This window comes from Scyliorhinus canicula, chromosome 9 (assembly GCF_902713615.1).
Source record: "Scyliorhinus canicula chromosome 9, sScyCan1.1, whole genome shotgun sequence".
Classification (NCBI taxonomy): domain Eukaryota; kingdom Metazoa; phylum Chordata; class Chondrichthyes; order Carcharhiniformes; family Scyliorhinidae; genus Scyliorhinus; species Scyliorhinus canicula.
In genome coordinates this window covers 159,508,374-159,526,433 of record NC_052154.1, presented here as the reverse complement: position 1 = coordinate 159,526,433, position 18,060 = coordinate 159,508,374, and the positions used below count along the sequence as shown (strand labels likewise).

Genomic DNA, 18,060 nt, shown 5'->3' with positions numbered 1-18,060 from the left:
CAACAGGGATATGGGGCAGGGGGAGCGGCAAATGCAGATAGGCTCGGGAGAGGGGCATCAGGGACTAGATGGGGGAGGGAAGGGGGAGGGTAATACGCTGGTTACAGCAGGTCGCACATGAAGGTGGCCACAGCAAAGAGGAGAATGGTGGCCAACTTGGGTGGCCCACAAACAAGAGGAAACCCCGCCGTGCAGGGGCACATCCACGTGGTAAGTGCAGCTGACCCCGCAGGAGGGCCACCACCCCCACCAGAATAGTCATCTGGAATGTGAGGGGACTTAACAGCCCAGTGAAAAGAACCAGAGTCTTCATCCAGCTGAAAAGCCTGAGGGCTGACATCATTTTCCTCCAGGAGACACACTTGAGAGACAAAGACCGACTGAGGGTAAGAAAAAGCTGGATAGCACAGACATACCAAGCGAGTTATGGCACAAGGATGAGGGGGCTGGCCATACTGTTTAGTAAAAGGACAGCCTTTACAGCAATGAATCTGGTGACAGACCCAAGGGGATGGTATGTAATGGTCAGCAGTATCCTGGCAAGGGTATCGGTGATGCCCCCAAATGGGATGAAACTGACTTCATCAAAAGGACCGTGGCAGAAATCCCTGACCTCAACTCTCACCAGCTCATCATGGTGGGGGGGGGAGAGACTTCAACTATACACAGGACCCAAGGATGGACAAATCCAGCCCCAAATCAGGGAAACAATCAGCTATGGGGTGGAGGGGTTAGGGGAAGAATACTCCGCAATAGTAATCTCTGACCACGCACCACACAATGCAAGTGTGAGGCTGGAGACGGGCCGGGCCCAGCGGGCCCCCATGGAGTCGTGCAAGGCATTATGTGAGAAAATATCACAAGCCATCGACGGGAGCATATCCTGCAACCAGAATGGGGAGGTCTCAATGGAGGTGATAAGGGGGAAATAATAGCATACAAGACAATCAGGGACAGGAAGAAGAGGGTTGCTAGACAACAGCTGATCGACTCCTTACTGGAGGTGGATTGGCAATACTCCACAGCCCCGACCATGGAACTACTGGCAGAGAGGAAAAAGTAGAATTTGACCTGCTCTCCACCAGGAAAGCAGTGCACCAACTCTACCAGACACAGAGGATCTTCTATGAACATGGAGACAAGGCCAGCCACCTGCTGGCTCACCAGTTGAGAAAGCAGGCAGCCGACTGAGATAGCGCAAGTGAAGATGACAGGAACGGTAAACTGGTCACAGCGTCAGATCAGTGAGGCCTTTGCAATCTTTCACCCGTGTTATGTAAATGCCACTTTAAGAAATGTTTGTCTGCTCAAGTAGCTGCAGTGATGTCAGAGTGTTGATGGAGCTGAGCTCTGGCGCTGCTTTTTAGTTTCGCTTTGAGAAAACGCTTGGGTGTGTCTGTTTTTTAATTTTTTGTTTTAGTGTTGGAGCTACAGCCAGCCAAAGAAGGTGTAATTTTGTTCTCTCCACCATCTAAACACTATCTCTAAATCATTTGGTGAATTCAGAGTGATAACTGCTCTCAGTAGAGAATTTAAACCTGATGTGCTTCTGTTAAAAGGTTTTTTGTCTTATGGATGTTAAAAGGAAAGTTTCAGGATGACTTAGAATGTTGTATTCTTTGGGGGTTGTATTTGAATTTATGGTTGCTCAGACGTTCACTGTATGTTTTAAAAAGGTTAACGGAGTTCATAAATAAACATTGTTTTTCTTTAAAAAATACTTTTAGATTTCTGCTGTACCACACCTGTAGAGTGGGCCGTGTGCTCCCCCATACCACAATTTAGTAAACGTTGTGGGTCATGTGAACTCCATGATATACTCTGGAGTTCTCTAAACCCTGGCCCATTACACCGGGAGCTGGACACATCTGAGCCCCCGGAGGGGGATCGAAAATGAGGCGGTGTATTCACAGTCTGGAAATACCAGCTATGGGAGGGGAAAGGAAGCAGGAGCTGGAAGCACCATTAGAACTGAGGGAAATAATGGAGAGTATCAACTCCATGTAGTCAGTCGGGGAACGCACCAGTCCGGATTCTTCCTGGTGGACTTCTATAAACATTTCACAGCAGCACTGGCCATGTACCTGCGGGAGATGTTCAATGACTCACTATCGAGACGGACCCTGCCACCCACACTGGCACTGACCTCGATATCACTGATCCCTAAAAAAGGGACAAAAACCCGACAGAGTGCGGATCATACAGACCTATCCCACTCTTAAACACTGACGCCAAAGTCCTGGCGAAGGACCTGGCAATATGACTGGAGGGTTGCATCTTAGAAGTGGTCACCGAAGATCACACGGGCTTTGTGAAGGGCAGACAGCTCATGGCAAACATCAGGCGCCTGCTGAACATGACATGTCCCCCACCTGCTGAGGCGACACCAGAAGTGATCATGTTCCTAGATGTAGAAAAGGCTTTCGACAGAGCCGAATAGAGGTACCTTATGGAGGTAATGGAACAGTTTGGATTTGGACCAGGGTTCATCTTGTGGTGAAACTACTGTACAGCGCTCCCATGGCGAGCTTACGGACAAACCCCACCAGCTCCGAATACTTCCGGCTACACAGAAGCACGAGGCAGGGATGCCCATTGTCACCGCTAACCTTCACCCTGACAATTGAGCCACTGGTTATCTCTCTCAGATCAGTGAATAGGTGGAGAGGCATCCAGAGGGGAGACAGGGAGAAGAGTCTGACTCTATGCGGATGGCCTGCTGCCTTACATCTCAATCCTCCTCGCCAGCATGGAAACTCCACCTCCTTGGTGCGCAGGGCTGAGCCTAACGCAGCTGAAGGTGGCGCACAGGTGCAGTTGACAAGAACACGTATGAGTGGGTTCTTCCCGGAAATGAAGAACAAATGTGAAAGGTACCAGGGAGGCCCGGCCAACCACACCCACATGTGCCAGTTCTGTCCCAAACCTGTCGGCTGCTGCACCGTCTTTTTTTGAGGCCATATCCAAGGTTGTGGAGGTGAGAATGGAGCCATTCCCACTAGTGGTGATCTTCGAGATATCAGAACTGCCAGCACTCTTTATGGGGAGGGGGGCAGACAGGTGAACACCCTAGCCTTTGCCTCCCTGATCGGTCTCTGGAACTCCTGCTTGGCTGGAGATCAACAGCACTACCAAAAGCCAACCAGAATCCCAACTTGAGGGAAATTAATGGTTAATTAAGGGTTAATATTTATCTAAAGTCTAGTCTTCCTTTTATTTCGCAAATTAACTTCAAAATTGCTGTTTGGGTTGGAAGAATGTGAGTTTTAAACCAGCTTTAAACACAGTTCACCCAGGCTCTGCTCGCAGTGCAACTTGTTAATTGACAACTGAATTAAGCCAGTTTTCAGAGGGTAGAGTCAAACAATATAAAACCGGGTCATTTTACAGTGCTGGCTTCCGGCTGCATTCCGAGTGCTAAAGTGCAAGTTTTGTGACTAATAAATCCTACCAAATCTATCCTTGTGGCCATTTCCTCAAAGAGTGTGAGGGGAGCTGTGACGTTTATAAAGAGTGCAGCTGACTGGTGAGTAAGTCCCGGTGGTTATTTTTTCAAACTAACCACCGTGAAAACTTGTTTTCACAAGGATAATTGATTTATTTGAGAGTGGAGAGGAGTGAGCTGAACAGATCGGGAGAGAAGTGGAGAGCAGCATGTGAAGGTAGGAGATTCTCGATCTCTCGATCTCCCACAATCTCTCTCTCTCCACGCAGTCGATCGCAATCTCTCTCTCTCCACACGGTCGATCGCAATATCTCTCTCTCTCCTCGCGGTCGATCGCAATCTCTCAATCTCTCCCGCGCGATCGATCGCAATCTCTCTCTCTCTCCCACTCTGTCGATCGCAATCTTTCTCTCGCCCGGGCGATTGATCGTAATCCCTTGTTCGCTCGCAATATCTCTCTCACGCGTGATCGATCACGATGCCTCTTCTGTGCGATCGATTGTGATCTCTCCCAGGCGCAATCACGAACATCTCGCTCTTTCCCCTGTTCAATTTATACCCTGAAAAACTGCCAAATTCCCTCAAGATCCGCATCCCCTCCAACGGGTCCGAAATGTACAAAAGCAAATTGTCCGCATAGAGCGAGACGCGGTGCTCCACCCCCCCCCCCCCCCTCCGAACCAGCCCCCGCCAGTTCCTCGAAGCTTTTAGCGCCATGGCCAATGGCTCTATGGCTAGAGCAAACAATAACAGGGAGAGCCCTTACCTCGTCCCTCGATGTAATTTAAAATAACCCAACCTCAGCTGGTTCGTACGCATGCTCGCTACAGGCGCCTGGTAGAGCAACCGCATCCAGCCAATAAAGCCCTCACCAAACCCAAATCTTCCCTGCGCCTCCCACAGGTACTCCCACTCCACCCGATCAAAAGCCTTCTCCGCATCCATCGCATCCACCACCTCCGCCTCGCCTCGTTCTGAGGGCATCATAATAACATTTAAAAGCCTTCGGACGTTGGCCTTGAGTCGCCTTCCCTTTACATATCCCGTCTGGTCCTCCCCTATCACCCCGGAACGCAGTCTTCTATCCTTGTGGCCATTATCTCAGCCAACAACTTGGCATCCACGTTCAAAAGCGAGATCGGCCCGTATGACTTTTCAGGATCCTTCTCCTGTTTAAGAATAAGTGAAAACAAGGCTGCAACAATGTCGGGGGCGGGGTCGGGGGCAGGGGCGGGGGCGGGGGCAGGGGGGGGGGGGGGGGGATGGGCTCAACAACTCTGAGAACTTCTTATAAAATTCTACCGGGTAGCCATCCGGCCCCGTAGCTTTGCCAGACTGCATGCCCTCCAGCCCCTTGATAATTTCCTCAATCTCAATTGGGCTCCCAGCCCCTCCACCAGGTCCTCCTCCACCCTCGGAAACCTCAACTGATCCAGAAATTGCTTCATCCCCTCCACCCCAGCCGGGGGTTCTGACTCATATAATTTACTGTAAAAATCTTTTAAAACTTTGTTCAACCTCCCTGGGTCCAAGACCATGTTACCCTCCCTATTCTTCACTCTACCAATCTCCCTGGCCACCTCTCTCTTCCTAAGCTGTTGCGCCAACATCCTACTCGCCTTTTCCCCGTACACATAATCCGCCCCCTTTGCCTTCCTCAACTGTTCCACTGCTTTCCCTATGGTCAGCAACTTAAACTCCGCTTGCAGCTTCCGCCACTCCCTCAGGAGCCCCGCGTTCGGGACCTCCAAGCTCTCCTGTCCACCCGGAGTATCTCCTCCACTATTCTCTCCCTCTCCGCCCGTCATCCCTTTTCCCTGTGGGACCGAATCAAAATTAGTTCCCCTCTAACAACCACCTTCGGAGCCTCCCAAACCGTCGCTGCAGATACCTCTCCCGTGTCATTTGTTTGCAGGTAGTTCTGGATGGACTTATACACCCGCCCGCAGACCGCTTCATCCGCAAGCAGCCCCACATCCAGTCTCCATTACGGACGTTGCCCTCTCTCCTCACTAACCCGCAAATCCACCCAATGCGGAGCCTGATCCGACACTGCAATTGCCGAGTATTCCATCCCTGCCACCTTTGGTATTAGCGCCTGCTCAGAACAAAAAAGTCAACCTTATGGACGCGAGAAAAAAATGAAAACCCCTTCGCCCTCAGCCGTGTAGACCTCCATGGGTCTATACCCTCCATCTGTACCATAAAACCCTTCAATTCCTTTGCCACAGCCGGCCTCCTGTGTGACCTGGATACTGTCCGGTTCAATTCCAGATCCATGACCATGTTAAAGTCCCCCCCATGATCAGGTTATGTGACTCTAAGTCCAGGATTTTGCCTAGCACCACCTCATAAATTCTACGTCATCCCAGTTCAGAGCATATATATTCACGAGCACCACGTGTACCCCCTCCAACCTTCCACTCACCATTATGTACCTACTCCACTTATCTGACACGATTCTCCCAGCCTCAAATGCCACTCGCTTACTAATCAAAATTGCTACCCCCTGGTCTTTGAGTCCAGCCCTAAGTGGAACACCTGGCTAATCCATCCCTTCCTCAATCCCGTCTGATCTATGACCTTAAGATGTGTCTCTTGTAGCATTGCCACGTCTGCCTTCAGTCGAACAAGCAAGCTCTCTTGACCGGCCCATTCAGTCCTCTCACATTACGGGTAATCAGCCTGGATGGGGGGCTTCCACCACCCCCCCACCACCACCCACCGACTAACCATCACCCTTTTTAGGCCAGTCCCCAGCCTGCGCCCCCCCGCTTCCACAAGTACCCCCAAGAACGGCAGCCATACCCAACTCCCATTTATTCCGCTAATAGTTCCTCCCCTGTCAGCAAAGCAGCTCTCCCCCCCCTTCCCCCCTCCCCCAAAGCACCACAATTCTCAACCCCCAGGTCAAGTATCAGTTTGACACTTGCTCACCCCCCACTTTGCTTCCAAGAGTCAGCTGAACCATGCTGACCCCGATAACCCCCGCCCCTGGCCAGACAGTCTGTTTCCCTATTGTTCGAACTTTCCCCCCCCACATGAATAAACCTTTGAACAGTATCACATTCCCCAGTCAGTAAATAGCAGCAAAGGAAAAAAAGGACAAAATTAACATAAACCAGTGAAGAGACAGAAACTTAGCACACAACCCAGTCTCCCGAAGAATAGCACTAACTTCAAGATCCCCCCCCGCATCAAATCCCTGCAAGACAAATAACCCTTTAACCATCACCACAGCCCATTATTTCACCCAGAATGACATAAAATCTTTTTTTCTTTTAAAAAACCAGTACAGTATTATGAACCACCGCTACAAAACTTCTCCGTAGATTAAGTGTCCTTTAAATCGTCTCCAGCTTATTTTCTTTAATGAATGTCCATACATCGTCCAATGTCTCAAAATAAAAGTCACATTCCTCGTGCTTAACCCACAGCCGCGCTGGGTACAGCATCCTGAACTCCACCCCCTTCTTGAAGAGGGTCGCTTTTGCCCAATTGAACCCAGCCTGTCTCTTGGCCAACTCCGCTCCCAGGTCCTGATAAATACACAACTCACAGTTCTCCCACTTGCTGCTCCGTTCTTTCTTGGCCCACCGCAAAATGTGTTCCTTATCCGTAAAACGGTGAAAACGTACCACCATGGCCCTCGGCGCGTCATTCGCCCTGGGCTCTGTGTGCTCTGTCCACCTCCAGGGGCCGAGGGAACGCTGCAGCCCCCATCAATTTCTCCAGCATGCCCATCACATAGGCTCTCGCATCCAATCCCTCACTGCCTTCAGGGAGGCCGACAATTCTGAGGTTCTGCCTCCTGGACCTATTCTCCAGGTCCTCCAGTTTCTCCTGCATCCTCTTCTGGTGGTCGTCCAACACCTCCACCAGCACAGTTATATAGTCCTCCTGGTCGGATAGCTTTTGTTTGATCTCCCGTATCGCTTTCCCCTGGGTCTCCTGATTCAAGACTACTTGATCGATCGAAGCTTTGATCGGGTCCAGCGTATCCTTTTTCAGGTTGGCGAAGCAATCCTCAAAAAACTTCACCAGCTGCTCCATCGACCACTGTGCCGTCTCTCCTCGGCCCTTGCCCTCCGCCATGCTGTCCCGCGCTACCAGCTCCGCTTGCTTATCACTACCAGGGCTGAGTCGTTTCACACACCCACTTCTGGTCCAATTCTCCATACACCAGAGAGGGAATCCTCCTCACTGCAGCACAGTTTGCCAATTTATCCCATAAAATCCAAGAAAAGTCAGCAGAAAAAGGTCCGAAAGTCCGCCACAGGCAGGAGCTATCTAAGGTGCGACCTACTCCTCCATGGCCGCCACCAGAGGTGCGCGATCTATTTATTGCGTGCACGCGATCTCTCTCACTCTCGCGCGCGATCTCCCTCTCTCTCTCTCGCACGCGAGCTCTCTCTTTCGCTCACCCGTGACCTCTCTCTTGCGCACGCCCGCGATCTCTTTCTTTCACTTGCGCACGATCTACACACAGTAGATGTGCAGCCACTGTCCAACACAACACAATTAAAGGACTCAGCCACCAACAGTTTCCTTGCTGGAATAAAACTTCTCGTTAATGGGAAAATGCCTTCTTTCTAGTCACTATATTTTTCTTCTTCTCATTCTTCCTTGTCATGTGTTGCTTCAAACACTTTATTATAATGTGTTGACCAGTTGAAGGCATAATGAAATTTAGAGTCACACCGAAAACATCGGTTTATCATACCCTGGGCATTCCTGGGGTTCATTTTCCTATTACCATTCTCCATGTCAGTCCTCCTGTTATAGATATTAAATGGGTTTCTGTTCTCATAATTTCTGGGTCCCAATCTCGTTCCATATTGTCGTTTGTACCCGTATGATCTTACGATCCTGTCAATAGTGTATCTTCCACAGTCTGCTTTATTGCTGACTTGTGCCATAGAATCATAGAATTTACAGTGCAGAAGGAGCCATTCGGCCCATCGAGTCTGCACCAGACCTTGAAAAGAGCACTCTACCTAAGCCCACGCCTCCACCCTATCCCCTTAACCCAGTAACCCTACCAAAACCTTTTGGACACGAAGGGCAATTTAGCACGGCCAATCCACCTAACCTGCGCATCTTTGTACTGTGGGAAGAAACCGGAGCACTCGGAGGAAATTTACGCAGACACAGGGAGAACGTGCAGACTCCGCACAGACAGTGACCCAAGCCGGGAATGGAACCTGGGACTCTGGACTTGTGAAGCAACTATGCTAATCACTGTGCTACAGTGCCATAAGAACCCCCTCCCCCCCCCTCTCCAGATTGGCTGCCCAATGATAATGCAGCATGTTCGGGAATGTCAGTCACCCTTTCTGCCCCTGCAACATCCCCCCTAACCTCCTCCATCAATATCAGATTCAGGTGGCACGGCGGCACAGAGATTAGCACTGCTGCCTCAGCGCTGAGGACTCAGGTTCGATCCCAGCCCTGGGTCACTGTCCGTGTGGAGTTTGCACATTCTCCCGGTGTTTATGTGGGTCTCACTCACACAACCTAAAGATGTGCAGGGTCGGTGGATTGGCCATGCTAAATTGCCCATTAATTCAGACAAAAAGAATTGGGTACTCTAAATTAAAAGGAAACCTTGTCAGATTTCCACCTCTGCATCGTTGCCCACTTCCCCCATCACCTGGATTCCTAAATACTTGAACCTCTCTCTGGCTACCCTGAATGGAAACACCCCCAGGATGGCTTCCCCACCCATCGCATTCACTAGGAACACATCGCTCTTCCCAACATTTAGATTGTATCCCAAGTATGCCCCAAACCCCTCCAGTATTTCCTTAATTCTCCCCATATTCTCCAGCAGGTCCAACACAAACAGCAACAGGTTGTCCGCGTACAGCAACATCCAGTGTTCCCTACTCCCCCTCACAAACCCCTGCCACTCCACTGACCCCTAAATGCCATTGCCAAGGGCCCTATGGTCAGCGCGAAATACAGTGGTAACAGCAGACACACTTGCCTCGTTCCCCTGTGCAACCCAAAGCTCTGGAATCTCGTCTCATTTGTCCCGAGACTCGCCACGGGAGCCACGTACAACAGACACACCCACGCCACAAACTTTGGGCCAAAGCCGAACCTTCTCAGCATCTCGAACAGGTACCTCCAGCCCACCCGATCGAAAGTCTTCTCCGCATCCATAAAGACAACTACCTCCAGTACCCTCCCCGCCGACGGGATCATAATCACATTAACAGTCTCCTGATGTTATGGGATAGCTGCCTGTCCTTTACAAAACCTGCTTGGTCCTCAGCAACCAACTCTCTACCCTCCCCGGCACTAACTTGGCCAGCACTTTCACATCCGTGTTTAACAGGGAAATGGGCCTGTATGACCCACACTCCAACTCGCCTTCCCCTTTTTTGGGATTAAAATAAATGACACCTGTGTCAATGTCTCCAGCAGCTCCCCTTTTAATAATAATAGTAACAAAAACCTTTTATTCTCACAAGTATGAAGTTACTGTGAAAAGCACCTAGTTTCCATATTCCGGCATTTGTTCGGGCAAGCTGGTACAGGAATTGAAACTGGGTTGCTGGCCTTGTTCTGCATTACAAATCAGCTGTCTAGCCCACTGAGCTAAGTGCCCAACTGAACATCCCCAACAAATGCAGTGCAAACCCCTGGCCCCGGGCCCTTGTCCCACTTTGGTCCCGTTATACTATCCATCACCTTCCTCAGCCTCAACGGCTGTTCCAACGCCCCCTCTCTTTGTCCAGCTTTGGAAACTCCAGCCCATCCAAAACCGCCCCCCGCGTGCCTCCTCTCCGCCCGGCTCGGCCTTGTACAGCTTCTTGTAGTACTTCCGAAATTTATCCTCGTTTATCCTCCCCAGCTCCGATACTACCTCCCCTTTCTCTAACGCACCCTCAGAACTTCCCTGGACACAGCCTGCCTCTGTGGCTGGTGGGCCAGCATGCGGCTCATCCTCTCTCCTGTTCATATTGCATCCCCCTCACCATCTGCAACTGCCCCACTGCTTTTCCAATTGTCAGCCTGTCAAACTGCCCCTTTAACCTCTTTCTCTCCGCCAACGCCCCCTTAGTGGGAGGCCTCAAATATTTCCTGCTCACCTTGACTATCTCGTCCAACAACTGTCCACACTCCTTCCTCCTGCCCCTCATGTCCTTGTGTGCCTTCAATGAGAACCGCCCCTCCGCCTGGACCACTGCATTCAACGCTACCCAAAGTGTGGTCGCTGACACCTCCCCGTTCTAACTCCACATAGTCTCTGTATTGACCACATCTTCTCACAGAACCCTTTGTCTGCCAAAAGCACCAAATCCAGCCTCCATCCCTACTTCTGCTCCTGCCCCAAACTAAGCCTCACCTCCAGCCAGTGCGGTGCGTGATCAGAAATTACAATTCCCACGTACTTCTTCCGCACCAACATCGCTCAACTCACCACAAAAAAAATCAATTTTGGAGTATACCTTCTGTAATGTTCTTGTCGGATGGCCTGATTTATTACAAGAACACTTGTAGGTAAAGCTATAAATGATTTATTGATATTAACTGTGAGTAAACTATACACAAGGCAACAGATGGAAAACAGCAAAACCATACCAAGCAACCTTTCACAAAACCTTCCTCCAGCCAGTCTGAGGTCAGCTAAATTTAACATTCACTTATATACTTGTGAGACTCCTATACTAGTGGTCAATCGGTGAGTTACAATACAACCATGATATCACCGCAGCTTCTAAATGTGTGAGAAGGAGTACCCTCCCCCCTCCGAGGTTCCTAATACCCTCCCAATTCCTTCGCCATCCTCAGCCTCCCCAATGACTTGGGGCTCGACCTATCCGCCCTCGGTTATAACACACAGTTGAAATCTCCCCCCATAATCAACTGGTGAGTGAATTATTTGTCCCACCCATCCCTTCCTCAACCTGACCTGATGCTTCACTCTGAGATGCATCACCGGCAGAAAGACCACCCCCCGCCTTCAAACTCCTCAGGTGCGCGAAGACCTGATACCTCTTAACCAGCCTGTTCAGTCCCTGAACGTTCCACATTACAATTCTTACTGGAGACTTCTGCCTCCACTCCCCTCTACCGTCTGCCATCATCACTTTCTGGTTCTACCTCTTTTAATATCACCCTGGGCCCATCCAAGATGGCCCCCTTCTCCAACCATGACCACATTCAGTCTCCAACGCTGCCACATTGTGTTCCCCCCCCCCCCCCCCCCCCATCTGGCCACCCTCTGCGGCCACCCCCTGCGCCACCTCCCCCACCTCACCTCTGTTCATCAGCATTACCTGCTAGTGTAGCACCTCTTGCCCGAAGGGCGCTCCTACATACCCCTCCACTCTCCCCACTCCACCATTCCCTCCTTGGTCTGGGCAAACAGCTCCCTGCAGACCCCACCATATGCCCCCTCCCCACAAAAGCAAAGATATATCCAATACCAACAGTTCACCCCTCCAAAAGAAAAAAACACCACACACGGTGGGAGAGGGGATTAGTTACCCCCTTAAAAACTGATAGTCCCCCCCCCACAAAAACACCATCCAGCACCCCCGCCCCCCCGCCCCCCCCCCCCCCCCCCCCCTCCAATACCCACATTATCTGACCTCTTCAGAACCAAATCCTCCATCTCCTATCGACACTCAGTTCTCCACCAGTTTATGTTCTCTTATAAAGTCGTTGGCCTCTTCTGGCTTTGCGATTGTGTAGTACTTGGAACTGCATGATAAAATAGGACTGAGTCAGCATGGCTTCGTCAAGGGGAGATAATATCTGACAAATCTGTTAAAATTCTTTGAGGAAGTAACAAGGAAGTTAGACAAAGGAGACTCGGTAGACATGATCTATTTAGATTTCCCGAAAACCTTTGACAAGGTGCCATATAGGAGGCTGTCAAAGAGCCCATGGTGTTAAGGGTAAGATACTGGCATGGATAGAGGAGTGGCTGACTGACAGAAGGCAGAGCAGGGATAAAGGTTTTTTTTCAGGATGACAGCTGGTGACTAGTGGTGTGCCTCAGGGGTCAGTTTTGGGACCACAACTTTTCACGATATTCATTAATGATTTGGATGAAGGAACAGAGAGCACTGTTGCTAAGTTTGCAGATGATACAAAGATATGCAGAGGGACAGATAGTATTGAGGAAGCAGAGGGCTGTAGAAGGACCTGGACAAGCTAGGAGAGAGGGCAAGAAGTGGCAATTGGAATGTGGAAAAGTGTGAGGTTATACACTTTGTAGAAAGAGTGAAGGCATAGACTATTTTCTAAATAAGGCTCAGGAAATCAGAAGCACAAAGGTGCTTAGGAGCCCCAATTAAAGATTCTCAAGTTAACGTGCAGGTTCAGTCGTCAGTTAGGAAGGCAAATGCAATGTTATTCATGTCAAGACCCCATTTGGAGTATTGTGAACAGTTTTGGGCCCCATATCTAAGGAAGGATGTGCTGGCCTTGGAAACATCCAGAGGAGGTTCATGAGAATGAATCCTGGAATGATCCCTGGACTGAAGAGTCTGTCATATGAGGAGCAGTTGAGGACTCTGGGTCTGTACTCGTTGGAGTTTAGAAGGATGAGAGGGAGTAGGACACTAAGAGGCCGAGATAGAGTGGATGTGGAGATAATGTTTCCACTTGTGGAAAAAACTAGAACATGAGGGCAAAGCCTCAGACTGAAGGACGATACTTTAAAACTGAGATGAGAAGAAATTTCTTCAGCCAGAGGCTGGTGAATCTGTGGAACTCTTTGACACAGAAGGTTGTGGAGGCCAATTCACGGTTTTACGACAAAGGTAGATAGGTTCTTGACTGATCAGGGATTATGGGGAGAAGGCAGTAGAATGGGGATGAGAAACATATCAGCCATGATTGAATGGCAGAGCAGGCGTGATGGGCCAAATGGCCGAATTCAGCTCCTATGGTCTGACCAGGATGCCAGGGCAGGTAAGGCAAAGAAGGCAGGAGGACGAAGGAGAAAACATCGGGGTGTGTGAACAACAACAGCAACAAGGTACACCCAGGTAGCACTGAACACAGCCGTGGTATGTTTTATTACCAGGAGACAACATGTATAAAGTTAATACGGCACGGTTGTGTTTACCGAGCACTGGCAGCCAAACTGAGGGTCCTTCGCATCCCTACACCCATTACCTCTGTATACATACCTGTTTATATAATTAGACTTTTTCTTTTCTTTTTGCCTCATATACCCTCTCTGTAAATATCTCTATTACTGTGGGATGTTCTTTGCAATGTTATTATAAATGCAAAACCAATAAAAATATAGATTTTTAAAAACTCAACAGAGGTAGTAGTTAAGTGGGGGGGAGGTAGATGGGAAAGGTGGGGGAGGGGAGAATCGTGGAATTTTATGGATATCTCTTTAAATCTTTATTTTTCTACCTTAATCTATCAAAAGCTCTGAAGAAGCCAGAATCCTTGGAAAGGATGAGCATTGAAGTGGTTGATTTTGGCTCATTTGGTTTGGGAAAACCTGAGCCTTCGGCCATTGAAATGGACCGACTATCCGCAGAGATCTTGAGGGCCTTCAGTGACATTGGGTTTGTGTACCTCAAAAACACAGGGATCGAAGATCAAAAGGTATGTATCCATCTTAATGTTTCAATATGTTTAATTAACTATTTAACTATGTGAATGCACATTTAATGAACTTGTTTGTGTTTCCTTTCTTTTTGTCGTCATGATGTCAATGTAAAGGGTGACATTTCAAATACTCAACAATAAACCATATCAATGTTATAAGATCATTGATGCTTTAGAGATTTGATAACATCATCAACTGAAGGAACAATTTGTGAGCAATTATAGTAATATCTGAATCATAAGTGCACAGATCCAATATGGAAAGATACCAATGATGTGTTTTTTTCATTTAAAGATTTTATCTGGAGAGAAACCTATTAGATATTGTAAATTATCCAGTCTGAATCCATTTTTTCACAAGATATTGTGTTGTCTCTTCTGTTGACCCTTGCAACTATCAATTTAATGTCTCTCTTTTACTCAGATACTCACACAGACAATCCCAGCATCTCTGTCAGTATTTTCCAACAAGGATCCTTTCCATCTTTTGGGAAAACTGCAGAAGTTTCCATCCCATCGGAATATCTTCAGATAAAATTGGTGTAAATAGTTTGCACATTAGCACTGTCCCAGTGTTGTGCTCCGAATTGGTACCCAATATCCTCACAGTACAATATATTCAAAATCATTTTGCTTCTGTCTCCAAATGATCCTGTTTGCAGCATTATAAAGAATGCACATGCTGACAAACTCTCTCCTTTTCCATGTTAAATCTTCATGTAACCTTTCAAAAGGAATTAGAGATAACAGCCACTGAACAGAAAGAAACTGATTAAAATCTAGTGAGTGAGATGCCAACGTATATCAAAGATGCAAAACTATTTCATGTGTAAAACGTAATTGCTCCTTAGGCAACTGAAGTGATGCATATCTGCAAGAAATTCTTCACACTTCCAAGTGACATTAAACAACAGTATGCCCGTTCGGTGGTGGACACTGAGAATATAGATCACGGCTGGATTGCAGCAGAGGTAGAAAGGTACAAAATCTAGAACAACTTTTGTTGTAATTAGTATATGCCTGAAGAACAGAAATAGAGGCACAGAGCACAAAAGCAAGGAAATAACCAATCATGGAGTCAAAGAATCACACAGCACAGAAAAGGCCCTTCCGGCCCATCACGTTAGCACAAATCAAAGGAAATCTGCTAACCATTCTAATCCCATTTTCCAGCACTTGGACCATAGCCTTGTATTCCCTGGGATCGTAAGTGCACATCTAAATATTCCTTAAATGTTATGAGGGTCTCTGCTTCCACCATCCTTTCCAAATTCCCACCACCCTCGGGATAAAAAAGTTTCCCCTCATATCCCCTCTAAACCACCTGCCCCTTACCTTAAGTATATGTGCCCTGGTCATTGACCCATCCAACAAAGGGAGAAGTTTCTTCCTGTCGACATTATCTATGTCCCTCATTATTTTATACATTTCGATCATGTCCCCCCTCTGCTCCAAGGAAAACAAATCAAGTCTATACAATCTCTTCATATCTAATACACTTTGCCCAAGCAGCATCCTGGTAAATCTCCTCTGCACCCTTTCCTTTCCTTTACTATGGATTGCAGAACTGCACACAATACTCTAGCTGTGGCCTAACCAACGTTTTATAGAGTTCCAGCATAATCTCCCCGCTGATAAATTCCATGCCTCGGCTAATAAAGGCAAGTAAACCATATGCCTTCTTAACCACTGTATCCACCTGCTCTGCTACCTTAAGGGCTGTTGCACATGCACACCAAGACCCCTCTGATTCTCCGGGTCCCTGAGTCCTGCTGTTTATCATGTATTCCCTTGCCCTGTTTGTTCTGCCCAAATGCATCACCTCACACTTATCCAGATTGAATTCCATTTGCCACTGATCAGCCCATCTGACCAACCCGTCTATATCCTCTTGTAATCAAAGCCTGTCCTCACTACTTACCACCTCACCAATTTTTGTATCATCCGCAAACTTACTGATCACCCCTCCTACATTCGTATCTAAATCATTGCTGTCTGTTCTTGATTGATCCCTGCCTCTCCAAATGCAGATTAATTCTGACTCTCAGAATTTCTTCCAATAGTTTCCCCACTACTGAGGTTAGACTGAGTGGCCTGTAGTTTACTGTTTGCCCCTTCCTTTTACTTCTTGAAGAATGGTACCACATTGGCTATCCACCAGTCCCCTGGCACCTCTCCTATGGCCAGAGAGTAATTGAAAATTATTGCCAGAGCCCCTGCTATTTCCTCCCTTGCCTCACTCAACAGCCTGGGACACATTTCATCTGGCCCTGGATATGTGTCTAACTTTAAGCCCAAATGTTATGCAAAAGATTAAAGATTTTTCACTCCAATAATTCCCTCGGTGGGGTTAATTCCATGCTAGGGTGCATTGCATATGACTTGTGGAGAGACAGACTTGATAGAGCAGATTATTTTTCTTGTTCCAAACTTGCATTCAAGTCAAGCTAATTAATCAGATGCTAAATTATGAGTAGAAATTTGCATCACCTTTCTATAATAATAATAAGGAATATGTTTGTTCTTTACAGCTTAAATCCTGCACGACCTGGGGACCTGAAGGAAGCTTTTAATGTGACAACATTAACTTCGCTTGTTGTAAGATTGAAGAAGTTCCAACTATGAACTGTATATTGTAAATTGGATCTGATAAAATAGTGGGCTTGAGGGGACATTTAGCTGGTCGCCTGTTAGACAAGCTCAAAGTGAAGCACCAACCCCAGTTTCTGCTTGCTGTAGGCGGAGACCCCACCTGCCCATTTGGGCAGAAAAGCAGGATTGAGTCTTCAGATATTGGGGTCAATGCTACAAGTGAGCCTTACATTTGCTGATGAGCAGAATCCAATCTGGGGTTGAGAGTTGAGAGTTCTCCTGCTTCAGGAGTTTTTTTCCTCCAAATCTGCAACCACAGCCCTTCAGCCTAATTCCATAGAAATACAAAAATATATTCTTCTTGCCTCATGACTGATCCCCCGTGTTCACACCCCATGATCTCTCATCCTTTTGCATTTGTACTATTTCCTCACCACATTTATATTCTGAGCATCTTCGGTCTGTGCGCATTCAGGATCCTGAACTTCCTGTTGCTTGCCATTTTAACAAAAGACCCTGCTCCCATGCCCACATGTCTGTTCTTGGCCTGCTGCAATGTTCCAGTGAAGCACAACGCAAACTGGAGGAACAATATCTCATCTTCCGGTTAGGCACACTACAGCCTTCCGGCCTGAACATCGAATTCAACAACTTCAGATGATCAGCCCCACCTCGACCCATTTGTTTTCATTTCATTTTAACTGTCTTTTGCCATTTCTTTCTTTCTTAATATACATTTAATTCCCCCCCCCCCCCCCAAATCTTATCCACCTTTCCTGCACCTTTCTCCTCTTTGCTTCCCCCTTCCCCTCTCCCCACACCTACAGTTCATCCTCTGATGTTAGTTTCCCTGCTGTTTGACCTATCACATCTTTTGTCCTCTCTGGGGACTGCCATTAGCTCTCTTTCCCCTTGGTTTCTGTGGCCATTAGCACTTGGTTTCCCTGGGTTTCTGTGGCTATGACTCATCTTTCATTCTCACTCCACAGTATAAATAGTTCCCACTTTCTGTCTGTTAGCTTTGACAAAGAGTCATCAGACTCGAAACGTTAGCTCTTTTCTCTCCCTACAGATGCTGCCAGACTTTCTGAGATTATCCAGCATTTTCCCTTTTGTTTATTTTCTGCTCCTTGCCCTCACACTCTCTCCACTTCCTATTGCCCCATCCTCCTCCCTGTCCTTCAAATTTTCTCCCATTTTCACAATCTCACTGTTCTCACTACCTTTCTCCCGGTATCTAATTCCTATTTTGCCATTTCTGATCCTTATGCTACCTCGTAACTTCAACTCTTTCTCTCATCAGCTCTGTTACCTCTTCTACTTCTCACCACCAATGTTTTCCTCCTTGACATCTTTCATACCCGTCATCTCCTCACTGCTTCATTTTTTTCCCTTCAAACCAGTCATTCACCCCTATATCCTAATAC

The 18,060-nt window shown here is 47.9% G+C and overlaps 1 protein-coding gene across 2 annotated transcripts in view; it reads left to right on the top strand.

Annotated features, from left to right (window-relative positions):
• The first annotated feature begins 3,312 nt into the window (after positions 1–3,312).
• LOC119971844 (2-oxoglutarate-Fe(II) type oxidoreductase ppzD-like) overlaps positions 3,313–18,060 on the top strand; it is a 30,151-nt gene continuing 15,403 nt past the window's right edge. The window contains exons 1-4 of one of the 2 annotated variants that reach the window (XM_038808054.1): positions 3,313–3,526; positions 13,857–14,038; positions 14,893–15,020; positions 16,573–16,639. In XM_038808054.1, the coding sequence (XP_038663982.1) occupies positions 13,886–14,038; positions 14,893–15,020; positions 16,573–16,639 (348 nt within the window). In that variant the 5' untranslated portion in view covers positions 3,313–3,526; positions 13,857–13,885. Of the gene's footprint in view, positions 3,663–13,856; positions 14,039–14,892; positions 15,021–16,572; positions 16,640–18,060 lie in introns of both variants that reach the window. The other variant, XM_038808053.1, reaches the window with a different exon arrangement.